This window comes from Rhipicephalus sanguineus, chromosome 4, assembly GCF_013339695.2.
Source record: "Rhipicephalus sanguineus isolate Rsan-2018 chromosome 4, BIME_Rsan_1.4, whole genome shotgun sequence".
Taxonomy (NCBI): Eukaryota; Metazoa; Arthropoda; class Arachnida; order Ixodida; family Ixodidae; genus Rhipicephalus; species Rhipicephalus sanguineus.
The window spans coordinates 113,735,517-113,752,671 of record NC_051179.1 but is presented as its reverse complement, the minus strand read 5'-3'; the positions used below and the strand labels follow the sequence as shown (position 1 = coordinate 113,752,671).

At 44.7% G+C, this 17,155-nt stretch overlaps 1 protein-coding gene across 1 annotated transcript; it reads left to right on the top strand.

The window, feature by feature from the left end:
* Positions 1–1,324: 1,324 nt before the first annotated feature.
* Positions 1,325–16,868, top strand: LOC119390594 (probable 28S rRNA (cytosine(4447)-C(5))-methyltransferase). The gene is given in 17 exon segments (XM_049414873.1): positions 1,325–1,567; positions 1,667–1,700; positions 1,774–1,844; positions 1,983–2,122; positions 2,212–2,307; positions 2,391–2,443; positions 4,062–4,148; positions 4,759–4,851; positions 5,396–5,472; positions 5,475–5,500; positions 6,694–6,783; positions 7,107–7,194; positions 11,148–11,288; positions 13,771–13,910; positions 15,236–15,325; positions 16,527–16,649; positions 16,767–16,868. Coding segments are annotated over 17 exon segments (1,548 nt in total). The 5' UTR covers positions 1,325–1,470.
* Positions 16,869–17,155: the final 287 nt, after the last annotated feature.

Genomic DNA, 17,155 nt, shown 5'->3' with positions numbered 1-17,155 from the left:
CCTTCGCTTCAAAATCTTTTTCTTTTTTTTTAATGCGTCTCGCTATGAGCGAATCAGCGATCGATGACTGGAGGTGTAACACGTACCTCCTCATTTCAATGCCAAAAGCCACATGGACAAGGCAGAACTCCAAGTAACTGCGGCTGATATTATCTGCCTTGCCGCGAGGACGCTCCGACGCGTACGCGTCGCCTCTCTCTCCCCCCCCCCCCCATCAGATAAATCGGTGGTTATTCGGCGGCACTGGGAATCGAACTCAGGACCTCCCGAATCCGCCTTTTTCACGATGCCACGGCGCATGCGCCTTCTCCTAGCGTAAAAGTGGCGAAACGCCTTGATGGCTTTCGTTAGTTGACGATACCGGTTGTGTCGGTCCCTATCAAAACGGCAGAGGGCAGCACAGAAAAACGAAAGAGGCGGACGCTCTACCAAGTGACCAACGCTGCGGTTCGTGCGGACGCCCGCTCCGCAGATTGGTTAAAAAACTCCCCTTTTCCCCTCTCCTTTTTTATGCCCTTTCGCGTTGAAGTCATGCAGTAGCTTCGGTTTTAGAGTGCGCAGCTCGGCCCGTGCACCGTGCATTTTTCCACTAATCCCCTCGCCACCCCCCCCCCCCCCCACCTCCCATCTGCAAATTATGCCCGTTGTTCTGTGCTCAATGGCCGGGATGCATTCGCGAACTTACCACCTGAACCAACGCTCGAAGATTTCGATGTCCCGCCGTGAGAAGACGCTGTTCACGCCGTGCTTTGGATGCGTCACATCTCCAGCCATGACTGGCAAGTGACAGCAGTGACCGCACTGGAGGTTCCGAGTCGTCCAGCACCGCAGGGCTTGAGCTCGCGAATTCTGCGCTATGGGCGTTCGTCTACCATAATCCATGAACTAGCTTTGGTTTTAAATTTGTGCTAGGTTCCTCGAGCTGGCATTTAAACGCCGCCGACTGAACGCACAACACGGCCGAATTAAAAAGCACGCGCTTGGCGATGCTCGTGAGGGTGCATCTTCTACGGCTGTTTGACGCGGGATATTCTTTTTTTATTTTGTTAAATAATTATTGGCTTTCATTGCTGTAATAGCTGTACGTTGCCTGTACAAGTGACCGATGTAAACATTCTTATCTACACGGTTTCTCGTGTGGAAGTGAACGTGTTGTTTTTTCCACTTCAAGGAACAAGATAGTGCCAATTCTTTCGACTGCAGTTTTGTTCGCTATTCACTTACTGATCAAGAACACGAACCAGTACAGGAAGAAAGAGTAACATTCTACCGTGCGCCAAGGGTTCACAGTTCACACTTGCGCCATCAGCATTGATATGGCTATCAACATTCATCGTTAGCCGTCAGCGTTTCGAATCCAATCCAAGAGAAGTCGGGTGTCCATGCGGCTTTTCGTTGCTGTCGCATGAAGCTTTTCAGTTGCTAAGAGCCCGTACTTGCCGGGCGGAGTGAATATCGCCCCGTTTCATCATGGGTCGCAAAGCGGACTTTAACGAAAAGCCGAAGAAGCGACGATCGAGGAAATCGAAGATCCAACCCCCGCCGGAGATACCAAAGGCTTTGAGAGGTAAACATCGCTCTCGGGCGCACGTGTTTGTTTTCCGCGTACCGTTGTTTTCGCATGTCTAGCATAAAAGTCTAATTTACTGTGTACGTTGGATTGCAGCGGAGAAGCCGCTGTCGAGGCGGGCACTGAGAAAGTAAGGCTTTAGTGCACAGGCTTGTATAGTTGATAGTTGGCGGCATGCGCTTAAAACTACGTATCAATTTCAGGTTGAAGAAAAGTCAAGCCGTAAAGAATGAACTCACAAGTAAAGTGATCACCAAAAAGAAAGTAGAAGAAGGTGAGTGTCGCCGATTTCGTCTGTTGGCTTCGATCGAACTCGATCGTGTCAAACGTCGAGGATGCAACACCGGCACTGCCTTCATGCCTTGCTTGCTGCGCTATATTGTTCCAATTGTATTCCTTTTTATACCACCAGAAGAGGACGACGACCAATTTACAACGAAGGTCCAGTCATTTTCCGACGACAACAAGAAATGGCTGAAGCCAAAGGCGTCGAAGAAGCAGCTTTTGGGATCTGATGATGACGACGATGACGGCTCTGACGATCAGCAAGAGGTATTGCGTCCTCCTGAACAAACTGAATGTCTACATATACGTTAACTACAATTTTGTAGATTGTAACGAGTTACATTGTGTGATTACAGGATTTCGGCGAGAGCTCTGATGATGATGCTGCTATGGATGACGAGTTCGCTGTTTCAGAAAGCGGCGAGGATGAGGACGAAAGTGATGACGAAGAGGTATGACCTTCTTGACTCATTTAGCACAGCTAATAAGTAAAGCCTACATTAGGCTAATTTATTTACGTGCTTATCTCTTCCAGCTGCCCATTGAAGCTGCATCAAGGAAACTTCAGAAGAGACAGGATGAAGATAGGTAAATTTCTCAGTTTTCTTGAAATACATCTTACTCTGCTTGAAAACTACTTGCATCTTTCACATCTTACTCAGACTTTTTGTGAATGAACTGTGCAAACTGCTTATCATCTTGACATCAGATTGTTGATGTTTTCAGTTGGGGCTTTATCTAAGTACAGGGACTGCATTAACCTTTACGGAAGTGCACATTATCAACAAGAATGTGGCACTGATTATAGAATACCTGCCGCCGTGTAAAATCTCTGCTACCATGTAACCATATAAAGGCGCTGAAAAAAACCTGTGAACTAATGATACAAAATAATTAACTTGTCATTGACAAGCTCGTTGGCGCAAGTGCTGAATGAACTTTGTGCTGCTAAGAATGTTAATGAGTGATCACTGAAATGTGATTCCCTGCAGAGTTGTGTTGCATATCTGCCAACTCAACTGAAATTTGTGCATTGTTTATGATTTTAAGCCTGTTCTGTGAATTTGCTAATTTTTTACCACACTTTCATGAAAATAAGTTCTATTTGTGGAAAAGTTTACATTGCTAGCCTGTGACCTCACCTTTGAAAACCTCTTGACGGTGAATGGGCGCCATAATTGATCAAAATTGGCAGCAGCAAAGTCACTAGTGTTTAGTAAACGGTGCGTTGCCTGCAATTTATGGCATGTCCAAGTTTGGAGCTGTTCTGTGCCGTGTGGAAACGTAAATTATCATTGATAAAGTTTGTATGTATCACAAAACCGCGTGTGCTCAAGGCAAAATAAATTTTAACCCTTTAAGTGCCCATTAAACCATAAAAAAATGTTTGAAAATTGCCAATTTTTTTTGATGACATGAAATGCTTCACTAACGTGTTCAAAACAGAAAAATACTTGCAAAAGCATTTTTACGGCAGATAATAATGCTTTATTCATCATTTTTCACACCGTCATGTAATGCCACATACCTGAGGCATTTGAGGTGTATGCGTAAATAAATTTCTGTAACCCCAGAAAGTAAGGGTTCGATTTGACTTGCCGCGCACAAAATGCACTAATCCTTGATAGTGCAATTCTAACTAGATGAGGCTACTGTTCGTGTGGTAGCGTTCAAAGCCATTTGGTACCATTCGTGGGAGCTGGCCATCGTATCATCACTGCTTCCGCATCAGAGTCACTTTTCGTGAAAATGTCATCACTATCTTCACTTGAAGAATTAACATGACACCAACATCATCGTCACTCATGCTTTCATCATCTGAAGAAGAAAGATTTCCCACGCGAGAACACTGCACAGATGTGACCATGTTCATTTATAATGCGCGGGAAGCCCAAAGCACGCATTTTACCGCGCAGCTTTCATTCAGCAAAAGTGCCAATCACGGAACCCCTACTGGGTTCGTCAAAAGCCTCTTGGAACTTTGCTGAAGAGCCATGACAAGCACAGGTCATCATAAGCAAAAAAGTTGCGACTGCTTATGACGAGCTCAGGTCGTCATAAGCGTTTAAGGGAGTTAAAAAATGATGCTCCCTATAATGCTGTTCCTGTGTTGTGTTTGTGGGATTCTTTTGCAAATTTTTTTAATATTCTTCGCTTGCCAGGTGTATTGTTGTCATCTTACATTTTTCCTTGCATTTCTCTGCAGAAAATTAGCTGATGAGGAGCTAAAAACAAACATAGCTGAATCTGAGGTCTTCACACTTCCAAGTGGACAAGAAATCGAGAAGGAGAATATCCTTTTTTTGTGTGTGTGTGTATGTGTGATACATTTTTACAGGTACGAGAAATTAGTGGTGCACTGCTGTTGTATACTAGTATCTCTGTCTTGCTATGCTTGATTCACACATGCACTTGCCGCATATACTGATAATGTAGTTAGCTGAATAGCACATAAACTGCTGACTTCAGTTCAGTTTGCCTTAGCTCCATGTGGCTGCGGTGCTTCCGCTTGCTGCGTATTGAAGAGAAGAAGGAACCTTATTTTTACAATAAAGTCTGTGTGGCTCAATAATCCTGGGTGGTGCCCCCGGCAGGGCCCCACTGGCTGCCGCGACTCACCAGGCCTGGTCTAGAGTTTCCAGTTGGCTTCCCAAGTCCGGTTCAAAGAGCCGTGCCTTCCAAGGCCATGCTGTGGGTGCTTGTTTTGCTAGTCCTGGTGAGACCGCTTTGTCTGTGCGGTCCAGTGCATTGGTGTGTTATGTGCGCAAGTGTCGCTGTGTGTTCGTTTCACCAGGGACAAGTCGTGGTCGCGTATGTGTCTGGAAGATGATGGCGTGTAAGCGGGACAGATGCGAGGTCATATGATGCGATCACTGTAGGTTTGTTCCTTAGCTAAGAATACAGGCCGAGCCCCCTGACCTGGCCATCATCAGTGAAAGGATAAAAGACGTCACATTCGTCCTCAACGACTTTGCGAGCAGAAGGGAACCTGACAGGTAGGTGCTGCTAAACAAAATGTTTCTTACCTTACCAACATCAGGACAAATACATGTTTGCATCTCACTTATCTCTTCCTTTGGTTGCCTTAGCAACTAGCTCAGATTCAGACCTTAAATCATTCACTTTCATACATGTAGGCCTTCATTCATTGGTACTTATTTCCACCACATATATACGCTGCATTGAAATTGAAAGGCTTTATTACGTTGCTGTGTGTTCCATCCAGTCGTTGCATAGAGCATATTGAATGTTTCTAGTCGCGTGAGTGCTGGATCCATATCTCTGTGGAGAAAACATTCAAGGCCGTATTTTTGCACATACATCCCTGCCTGGTGAGAAGCTGAAGAAACACTGTATTTATCTACAAATAGGGGGTGCTGGCCGAACATGCATATTTTGAGCGTATGTGCCAATGCAGAATGATAAACAGTGTTTGGATTGAAAGCACGAATGCTACATTGGGGTTAGCATTACTTTGTGTCTTTGCCTGTGTGGAGTGAATGTGTTTCCCCTTCAGTTTTCGAACTGCATTCTGCGCAGGCCCCGTTCCGAATATCTGGAAATTTTGAAACGAGACTTGTGTGAATACTACAGCTATAACGAGTACTTGATGCAAAAGTTATGGACCTTTTCTCGCCTGCCGAGGTAAGTGGACTGGCGTTAATCTGATACCAGCTTTCATTTGGGAATTGTAGATCACAAGCATGCGGTGGGGGGGGGGGGGCAGCTCGGGCGAGTTCGTATAGTACATGATTTGATAGAAGTAGAAGGGAGACACGGAGGGCATAGTTCTACACGTCTCCCCTTTTCTGCTTTTTGTTATTCATTACAATGCGCTGCTTACTCGATATCAAAGAATAACAACATTTAGGAGCAGAAATAGTTTGCATTTAACTATGGTAGGCGGTATTTGTCGTCAGAATGCTTTGTGCGGTGTCCCCCTGGATGCTTATTCACATGACATAACAAGACAGTGTTGCTTAACTGATGACTCATGACCGACAGTTTTACATAAAGTTTTAAATGACAGTAACTTATTGCATTAGTTTTTTTGTATTTTTAAAGCTTCCCCTCTTGTGTGAAATGGCTAGCTCGGAACCAGTAGTAGAGAGATGAGGTTAACAAGGAATTGGCTGTTTGGAATCTGCTCTTGCTGCACAGTGGTGATGGGAGATTGCTTGGGGGGAGTTTCATTTTGCAGTAAACTTGAATGGTTGCTGATGATAACAACTTCATGGGATGTCTGATGTAATGCTTAAGCTGTTATTTCTGATAGTATTGAGCATTCATACAGGACAGTGTTTTTTCTTATAGGGGACGCAATATGTGTCGCGTATAGAGAGAAACACATAGGCGCACAGTGGAATGTACCTCAGCACATGATGAACGCTGGAGAACATAATCTTTATTTCGTGCATATCGCGCCGTGCAGTGCGGCCGCTGTAAACACGGGTGCACGCTGAGCGCATTGCCCGGAGTTCGTGTCGTTGTAAGTGGGAGCGAGGGCGTGCCTGTACATTTCTTATGAAAGGAGGTAACATGCTGCCCAAATGAAAGTTGGACACTCCCAGTACAAGTTTAGTTGTGTTTTTTTTTTGTTGTTTTGTTCTTTTGTCATTGCCCCCTTGTAGCAAGGATGCACTGGGGAGGAAAAAAATGGGATTTACAGGGAAGTTTGGGTATAGGAGGGGAATGATTAAGCAGTTTTAGGGACTACAGAGGGTGATCAGTGTTGGTATTCTTACTACGTTGCTATCTAAGCTGGTATTCTTACTATGTTTGTAGTGATTGTTATGTGTATTCATTCACAAGTTTTCTTTTTGTTTTTTTCCCTGTAGCTGATAGAGTTTTTAGAGGCCAATGAAGTCAACCGGCCTGTGACGATCCGTGCCAACTCGTTGAAGACAAGGCGACGTGATTTGGCTCAGGTAAATTGACGGGGGAGCTAGAGTAACAACCTTCGTGCCTTTTTAACAATTGAAGCAGTGTTTAGAACAGAGTGTTTCGCCGTAAAAGGAAACGTGAAATTGGCAGTATTTGTAGGGGAATGTCATGGAAGTGTTTCTTGAGCCAAACTCTAGAGAAGTAGAGCGACGCAATTTTAAAAATATGAGCTTTTCATAGAAAGGACTGAATTTATGCACTTCATTTGTGCTGGCAAATTTTGCCATTGGGGTTGCGGCATGTTGCTGAGCTTCGGTTGTCATGTTGTGTGGCTATAGCAGATAGAAATTTATTTCTCATTTTGCAGGCTCTCATCAACCGAGGTGTCAACTTGGATCCCATAGGAAAGTGGTCCAAAGTTGGACTCATTGTCTACAACTCACAGGTCCCAGTTGGTATGCCCTGTTTGATTTTCTCTCAGGATCTTCTGTAGCCTTTTATGACACTTTGGGGAGGGGACAGCTATCATGCATCAAGCCGCACTTTTAGGTGATGTTTTAGTGGTGGTTCAACCCAGCACCTTCCAAGTTTTGTTGTAATTAAGCACAGCATTGCAAACCATTCCCCTGTCCGATACGGATATTGGCAGCATCACGGGCTACTATTCTGTTTAAGTACATTAAACCAACTTGCTAGTTCTAGCTGACATCTGAGAAAACAATGTGTAGTTCACTCTTTAGCGTCCCAGAATCAAGTATTGCATCGACATGGGCAAATTTTTCTGAAGGCTCACATATTCCCATACTTAAGGTCAGTTTCTAGAAGTGTAGACCACATTTTGGACAGAGACCTTTCTTTTAGATTACGGAGGTCTTGTTAGGTTTGCCGAAGGTTGGCTTCTGGCCATCGTGTGACATGTTCTTAGAGTGTTTAGCGCAGAAACTCTTTATAGACAGGGACAAGAAGGAAAGCACACAAGAGCTTACTTTCAACAGTGTTTTATTAGAAGCCAGATCACAGGTTATATGTGAAACAAAACTGTTTATTCCTCATTAAAGAAGGTAAGGCATGTAAACACGGATGCATGAGAAGAGAAGAAAACGGAAAATGGTGCTTTTGTTGGTTTGTTCTCTTTTCTCGTGTCCGTATTTGCGCTCCTTACGTTATGATGAATCCTTAGAACCATGCCACCTTTTAGATGCGAAGCAGCTTTTGCTCGTGGCTGTGTCCGGTGGCGGTGGTGGCGTCCGCACTCCACTGCGCATGCGCCTACTCTCTCTCCCGCTCTCCTCCTTTACGCAGGTGTTTAGTCACCTTCTCTCCTCTCCTCCCCCATGCTGCAGCCACGGCGCAGCCTCTCCTCCCACGTGATGCAGCCGCGCCGCAGCCAAATGCAGCCTGTAACCCACTCTCTGCTATCCCTCCCCCATTTCATGTGTATATGGGCGCGTGCGCTCTGTCGGCTTCCGTTATTCTCCCTTCGCTCCCGTTCAGACGAGTTGTAACGTCAACGTCGGCGCTAACGGAAAGCAACACACAAATGCAACGTAATGATAACACATACACTAAATACAAACCTCTCGCACTAATGGAAATGCCGAGTGAATGTAACGGAAACTTGGTGTGCACCCCCAATGCTGCTTCGCATCCCCTCATGGTTCCCTTGGGTGGGAGGTGTAATTTTTTTGTCGTATTTTCAAGTTTGCAACAGCTGTGCCAATTGCAACAATTTGATACAATTCCTTATTTTTGTGCCAAGCTGAGCCAGAACCGTGACATTCGTTGAAATTGTGCCACGCTGCACCAAAAAAAATGTTTGGCAGATCCTCTGTACCGTGGGAATCGATGTTATGCGAAGCACATTGCTGCAGTGATGATGTAAGTGTATTAGTCGTGTGTACATCATATGCATATCAGGCTTGTCGACAACACTAGCGTTTAAGGGGTAACTTATGGTCTGACGTAACGTCAGCACTCGCATTAGAACACAGAATTCAGCACTATCAAAACGAAGTGTACTTTACAGTGCGATGATGTGAATACCATACGTAACTTTCATTAGCGTATTCCTCTGGGGCTGAGCAGTGCTTGAATATAGCTTGCTCAATCGCAGGAATATAAATGTAATGTTTATTAGACTGCTATAAAAGCGTAGCCAACACTAGAACCACAGACGTTAACCTGACACGACACCTGTATCATAGGAGTACATACGTAGCGTTTATTGCTCTGTTATAAAATGAGATAGCCAGCACCACAACCACAATTGACGTTGCACCGACGTTACGCCTGCGTAGGATGCTTTTCCAAAGCAGTTTCTAGACCTGGAGTGGCTGTGTAGTAGAATATCCGACTGCCACGCAGAATACTTGGGTTCGATTCCTGCTGGGATCCTAATTTTCATTCTTTGCATTCGTCAGGTCAACGCTACCGATGTCGGTTTTTTAACGCTCTCGCATTTAAATGACCATTGTCTGTTCTCGCCATTCCTGGGTAGATATAAACTGTCAATCACCTATGGCACATACCCCGTGGTATTCGGGTATGCGGCCCGTCGTATACGGGTATGTGCCACATGTGTCTGGAGGAAAGGGTTTGATGACGTACACAGCAGGATTTTCACATTCGTATCATGACCAAACAGTCACATTCGTCAAATTCTTTTACCCTCCCATGCCAATCTTGGTTTACACGAAGTTAAGGAGCTGATCACGCGAGCACCCAGACAACGGCAGCTAGATAGATAGATACATAGATAGAAACGCTCAAAGTGCCTTCGGTTCGCTAAGAAAGGCTTCGCAATCAGTACCCGACCAGCCTCGAAATTTCCTCATTACCACTAATTTTAGTAAGAAATGGAGAATGCGTTAATCACCCGCAGTTTGTGCATCATCATCCAATCCAATCCAGACGCACAGACCACAACCATAATTACTAGTTCACTATACCCTAACCTCACCATGAAAGAAAAAAATTTGCAGTGGCTTAGCTCGGCTATGCCAGGATTACATAGCGTTAGCAAAGGTTCAGCTGATTATTCTTAGCTTTCCAGATTGTCTAGGATTATTAGCCTTCTTCTGTTCATTCTTCGTACGCTGAACCTCAAATTGCCAGGCGACTACTTTGGGATCCGATGACATAAGCTTCTCGGCTCTTCTGCGCCGTTGAGCAGCGTTTGCACTCTCCTTCTCCATGGCGTTACCCACCTGCAAACGCCAGTCAGAGGCGCTATCAAGCTTCTCCAGCGCAGTGTCAGACGGCAACTGCACAGCGAAGGCGAATAGCTGCATGTGCACCGGTGCCAGTGTGTCTGCCACGGCTACGACGCCACTCCTCCTGAACGCGCAGACCAGCAGCGGCGAGCCGTGCGCGGTGGTGGCGGAGAGCGCATGAGATGCCGGCTCCGGTGAGCCAGCTGTGTGACATCACTGATCCTCGCGCATGCGCAGCACGGCTCATGAGGATCCACGCGAAATCGGCTCCAGCTAGGCAAGTGTAGCTAACGCTACAAAAAGAAGAGCGGTTCTAAAGTTTCCTGGCCTTGTTCTGTCACGTGCAGAATGCTTTTTAGTCACTTTTGCGACAGTACACCTTTGCTGTGCGGAAAAGCATACTATGATTTAGAAGGGGCTACTAGTACTCGCTGTTATGGGACACAGCACACTTTGTTCCTTAATTACTCGTGCATGCACGCGCCATATAATAATGAGTACTAGTATGATTGCGGACATCTAAAAATTACTGGCATTCATTCAGAGCAGTGTACGATGTTTCTGCGGCCGTGAGAAACAATAAACAGAAATGTACGGCAGATTTTTTTTTTCACTACCCCCTATTGCTCCTGCGTTATGAATCTCCCGAATTTCGAGGTCGCCAGGTTTGCAGATTCACAATAGCATATGCAGGGCCTGTCAAATGGTTTGACAAGCTCCGCAGATGCTTATGTGGGCTTTGACATTGTTTGCACTGTGGGGTGGTTCAGCAGACTGCTTTTATTGAAATAGCAGCGCTCACATGCGCAGTGCATGAGTTAGCTCATCTCCGATAGTTTTTACATATATTTTTCTTTTCTCGTCTTATTTGTTGTGCTGCTCCAGATTTGGGATGTCGGGCTGAAAAACGGATTGCTTTTTGCCCATAACCTGCTCGAAATTTAGATTTTCATGTGCCAAAAGCAACGTTTTGCTGCTCCAAAAATTGCTCCAAATCCTAATTCTCCTGTTGCACCCGTGTATTTTCTTTTGACTTGTTGCTCGGTTTACTAAGTGTCTTCTTGCAGAAAGAGTGGTGCTCTTGGTGATAGGAAATGGCGATTTACAAATACGAGAGAAATCTTTTTCATCCTTGAGATTAGAAGTTTCTAATCTTTTCAGTTGATCTAATCCCTTATGCAACACTCCCTGCCCAGGTGCCACTCCAGAGTACCTCGCCGGCCACTACGTTCTGCAGGGTGCGGCTTCCATGCTGCCTGTCATGGCACTCGCCCCTCAGGAGAACGAGCGAATCCTGGACATGTGCGCTGCTCCCGGAGGGAAGACCAGCCATATAGGTGGGTGCAAGTATTGTCTCCCCCTGAGCATGTTTCATCCTGAAATATTACAAGCAGTTCCTTTAGATGTCCAAGCAGCGACGGCAAGTTTTGCGCAGTGAACTTACTAGTAAGACTTGTAGCATTAGCTTACATGGTACCTGTGAGGTCAATGGCTTGCGCTTGCACATTAGGAACTTATTGCTAGTCATGATTTGTTGTAGGCAATCTGTCATGTTTTACCTTCTTTAGTGACACTTGGCGATCTGTAGGACTTGAGGCCGGGAATCAGAATTATATTTCCAGCACATGGTAAAGTACTGCTTTATTCTGTTTTCTGCGACATATTTCGTTTAAGGGAGTACTGACACGAATTTTAAATATTTTCGGATTGTTACTCTGAATAAAAGCACTGGTGTCGAGAACCCTGAAGAGAGTATTTATTGTGGTGCCTGGGAATGCATCGAATATATTTTTAATACCGCTATTTTAAAAACAGAAAGCACTTTCAATTTCGATATTAAGGGGGTGGCTTACTAGCGGCAGATCTGTCATATGTTCATGATGCGTGGAAACAATTATAGGGACTGGCTTGCAGATGCTTAGTGATGAAAACATCAAAAGCAAAGTAAAATATTTTACACGTGTTTTCTGACTCCCGTGTGTGGAGAGCGTTAACACTGCATACCAAGAAAATGAGAAATGGCCTTTTGCGATGTCTCGAAATCGTGTCTGCTCCTTTAAGGGGGGACACTGCTCTTAAAATTTTTTTCTCATTTCTTGATCGATTTTTGATGATACTTCGTGAGTTTATGTATATTTGTGCGCTGATTTCAAATTTACAATTACTTTTCTAGTATAACCAGTACAGTAGAACCCCGCTGTTACGTTCCTCACTGCTGCGTTTTCCCGGCTGTTACGTCGTTTTCCGCCGGTCCCGGCATAGCTCCCATAGGATACAATGTATTGGGAACCCCGCTGTTACGTCGTAACTGTCGGACCATTCCCGTATGATACGTCGCGAAGTGCGCTCGGAGCCGACCGAGTGACTACCAAAGAGAGCCGCCATGGTGCATTTTCACGCAGCCTAGCCTCGTTTGACCGTAATATTAGCCGCATGAGAGGCGCAAGCAACAGAATCTTTCAATTGATGCAAACAAAAGCATGGCCTTCGAGATTCAAATTGCAAAGATGGCGTCTATGACGTAACTGCTCGCGAAAGCAAGGCCTTCGAGATTGGCATTTACTATTGACAAAAGCATAGCCTTTGAGATTTGCATTGCACAAACATGGCGTGTATGACGTAACTGCTTGCAAAAGCAAGGCCTTCGAGATTGGCATTCACTTCTGCCATCGCGTTGGCGTAGACTCATCATCATCGTTATTTGTCGGAGAGCGGGAGGAGTTCGAGCTGGTTGGAGCTTGCATGGTCGTGCGTGCGGTTCGTGGTCGGACTCGCCGCGCCGGTCGTGATTGCGTGTGCTTAGTTCTTTCATGCCTACAGCTGTTGGTTTTAAAAAAATCACATACGTTGATTACATTTCTGTGGATGAGGCCGTCGTAAGCTCCGCGTTTCTATCCATCGACTAGATCGCGGCTGAGCGCGCCAATTTTCGTGCTGCTCGTAAGAATTGAAATAAAATTCTGTACCACTAAATATTTTGCCGTTTTTCCTGTTTTTCGGCTCTTACGTTTCCCGTCTCTTACGTTTATTTCCTACGGTCCCTTCAAAAACGTATCAGCGGGGTTCTACTGTAGTTCCTAAAATACAAAATATTTCATGTGCCTTTTGGGGAGGCAGATTTTTTTTCAACAAAGAGAGTTACAAAGTAAATCAGCGTATCACAATAGAACTGAGTGCAATGAAACAAAAATAGATGTTCTAAGCCCATTAGAACAAAAGTTACAATATGTTGAACACTCACGAGTGCGTCCATTTCAAGCTGCGATTTCCTTCGCGAATGTTCAACATACCATAACATACCATAAAAATCTTTCTTCCCAAAAGGCACATGAAATATATTGTATTTTAAAAACTACCGGTTATACTAGAAAAATAATTGCATATTTGAAATCAGCACACAAATATACATAAACTCACCAAGTATCATCAAAATCGATCAAGAAATGAGAAAAAAATTTTAAGAACAGTGTCCCCCCTTAAGCTATTTGGGAGATTCTTAAAGGAGTATTTCTGTGTCATGTGTATTTGAATCATGGAAATGAAGGTGGCCTCCTCCTCCTCCTGAAGGGTGCAGAAGGAAGAAAGGCTGGTAGGTAATTAGGCTTGGGGAGCTCAGTGGGATTGTGAAAGAAAGAGAGAGAAGACTGTAATATAGACCATTCATGTCAACTGGATATTATCAATGTGGCCAATCTATACTCGGGCTCAAGTGTGTTTACTAGCAGACTAGCTAAGGGTACCTCTTGAGAGTACCAGGCAAGTTACCCTTACACTAAACACGATAAAGGGCCGAAACGGGATTTGCGCCTCTCATTTCAGCTGCAATCATGAAGAACACGGGGGTCCTCTTCGCCAACGAGTTACACAAGGAACGATGCAAGGCCATTGTCGGTAACCTGCACAGGCTGGGCGTGAACAACACCGTTGTCTGCTCGTACGATGGTCGCAAGTTCCCTGAGGTATGGAGACATATGTATTTTATTTTTGTGATTGTGACGTTGGAGTAGAGATGTAGGCTCTTTCGCACTGCAGCTTGAAACAATCGAGTTGTGAGAAATTTGAGAACAGAGCAGTTACAGTTTGTACACTTTTACATATTTTTATGTTGTGAGAATAAAAATGCGGAAGAGTGTATCTAAGAGTAGATTGGTCCTGCCAAAGTTATGTATTCTGCACTGGCCTGCTGGTTGACTGCATCGGTACTGGTTTTGCATTTATGGTCATCAAAACAAGACAATTACAATATCAAAACCACGAAACACCTGTTTTGAAAACATAAAAAAAATGGTTTGTTGAAGCTGTTAGCTGACAACTGAGTTGCGTAAGTTGTCTAAATACAGTAGAACCCCGCTGATACGTTTTTGAAGGGACCGTAGGAAATAAACGTAAGAGACGGGAAACGTAAGAGACGAAAAAACAGGAAAAACGGCAAAATATTTAGTGGTACAGAATTTTATTTCAATTCTTACGAGCAGCACGAAAATTGGCGCGCTCAGCCGCGATCTAGTCGATGGCTAGAAACGCGGAGCTTAGGACGGCCTCATCCACAGAAATGTAATCAATGTATGTGATTTTTTTAACACCAACAGCTGTAGGCATGAAAGAACTAAGCACACGCAATCACGACCAGCGCGGCGAGTCCGACCGCGAACCGCACGCACGACCATGCGAGCTCCAACCAGCTCGAACTCCTCCCGTTCTCCGACAAATAACGATGATGATGAGTCTACGCCAACGCGATGGCAGAAGTGAATGCCAATCTCGAAGGCCTTGCTTTCGCAAGCAATTACGTCATACACGCCATCTTTGTGCAATGCAAATCTCAAAGGCTATGCTTTTGTCAATAGTAAATGCCAATCTCGAAGGCTTCCGCGCGCAGTTACGTCATAGACGCCATCTTTGCAATTTGAATCTCGAAGGCCATGCTTTTGTTTGCATCAATTGAAAGATTCTGTTGCTTGCGCCTCTCATGCGGCTAATATTACGGTCAAACGAGGCCAAGCTGCGTGAAAATGCACCATGGCCGCCTCTCTTTGGTAGTCACTCGGTCGGCTCCGAGCGCACTTCGCGACGTATCATACGGGAACGGTCCGACAGTTGCGACGTAACAGCGGGGTTCCCAATACATTGTATCCTATGGGAGCTATGCCGGGATCGGCGGAAAACGACGTAACAGCCGGGAAAACGCAGCAGTGAGGAACGTAACAGCGGGGTTCTACTGTAGCAGCATTTTAATGAGAGTGGGAACATTTTAATTCACACTTGATGTGTTGCGATTTTTTAGGTTGCCAAAGGATTTGACAGAGTGCTACTGGATGCACCATGCAGTGGCACAGGTGTCGTGTCCAAGGACCCTGCTGTTAAAACAAATAAGGTGACAAGTTGCATTTTATTTGCTTCAATCTATTTCGAAATTTGGTAAAGTGGGCCTTGTTTTTCTGGTTTTTATTCTACCAAGCTTTGGTCTTTTTACTTGGCCTTTACTGAAACCCATGCAATGATAGATTTTTTGCTTTGTTTAATGTTCAAAACATAACCTGTCTCTCTTTTTGTATATTCTGCAGCATTTCTTGCTTGTTTGGTTGAACTATCTGGTTGAAGGGGGTATACCTGAAGATGTACGGAACTGCAAAGTATTGAAAAAGTTAAATTCAATGAGTCACACTTAGAGATGAATGCAAAATCATTAAAAAAAAAGAAAGCTTTTAGTTGTTGATGACCATCCGTTGAGACTTGACTGCATGAAATGCTGAATTCTACAGTATAGTTATACCCTCCTCATAACCTCTGTATAATTGCTGGGCTGTTTTAAAACTGTGTCGTAATTGTTGTAGTTGAATGCTTTCCTCTCATTCGCTGACAGCTATGGCTGTGTGGACTCCGGCAGTCTGTTTCTGTTGGCCGCTAGTGCAGTTTTTGCATTACATATTTGCATTGCTTTACGCTCAGCACATTCTGCAGGTTATCAAAATAATACCTCAAAGGTGCCTACTCAAGTCTGAATTAGCAAGTTCAGTGCCAATAAATAATGAATAAGCTCACTGGGACTAAGGGAAGACTTAGAATCATCAGATTTTTTAAATTTGTGCAGCCTGTACATGAAATTCCAGGACAGTGAATTCTTTTGCATGTCTCATCAGTGCCATCGTAACAGCTGCAGCAAAATTCGACTGTATATAGTAGCGCCCCGTGTACCCTTTGTACCCAGTCACCTTTGTACCCAGCAGTGTCTGTCACTGCACTTTGAGTAATCCGGTGTAATATCCGCAAGCACTCTAATTAGGGCTGGTGCAAGTTTTGCACAGTGTGTAAAACTTGCAACTCCAATTGCCTCTCCACTTGAGCCACAATTGTCGGCTGCTCCTGCACACTTTCACTCACACATGGAGCATACGATGTGTGACACAATGTCGATTTGGGCTTTATACGGAACCTCACTGCCATGGCAAAAATGTGCCTGTAGTGTCCATACAATTGCCGTCACGGCAAAAACAAGAACCCTCCCCCTGCCAAAGTTCATACAAAGACGTGTAGCGTGCTTTAACCTCAAATTCCTACTTTCCTGCACTTTACAGGAAGAGAAAGACATCCTTCGCTGCTCCCAACTTCAAAAGCAGCTCATTCTTGCTGCCATCGACTGTGCCGACTGCAGTGACAACAAGCCAGGATACATTGTGTACAGCACATGCTCAGTTATGGTCAGTGGCCTCAGTACGATTTTTATTGTTCTGCGTACAAATCGCCATGTTCTATACGATTGAATGGTCACAGAACCACGTAAATCTTTTTTTTTCCTTCTTTTTGCTTTTGTGCAGCCTGAGGAGAACGAATGGGTCATCGACTATGCCCTGAAAAAGAGGAACGTCAAGTTGGTGCCGACGGGGCTTGATTTCGGTCGGGAAGGTCTCACCAGGTAAGGCTTACGTGCTCTGCGCTCGCTCCTCATTTATTATTCTTCTTCTTGTATGTGTAGTCATGGACAAATGAAATGCAAACATAAAATTACTAAGTAGAACAGCTTTTGCGTGCAATAACTTGTGAGTACTATCTCACATCGCCAATCGTTTTGGTTGCCAGAGATTGTCTAGGCCTCGCTATAAGCACGCAAGCAGAAGTTGTACCGACATTACACACGCTGGTAAAAGCACAAACAAAAGAATGCTTTTAACCGCAAAGCTGTTTAAATTGGAGAATCCCCGTTAGT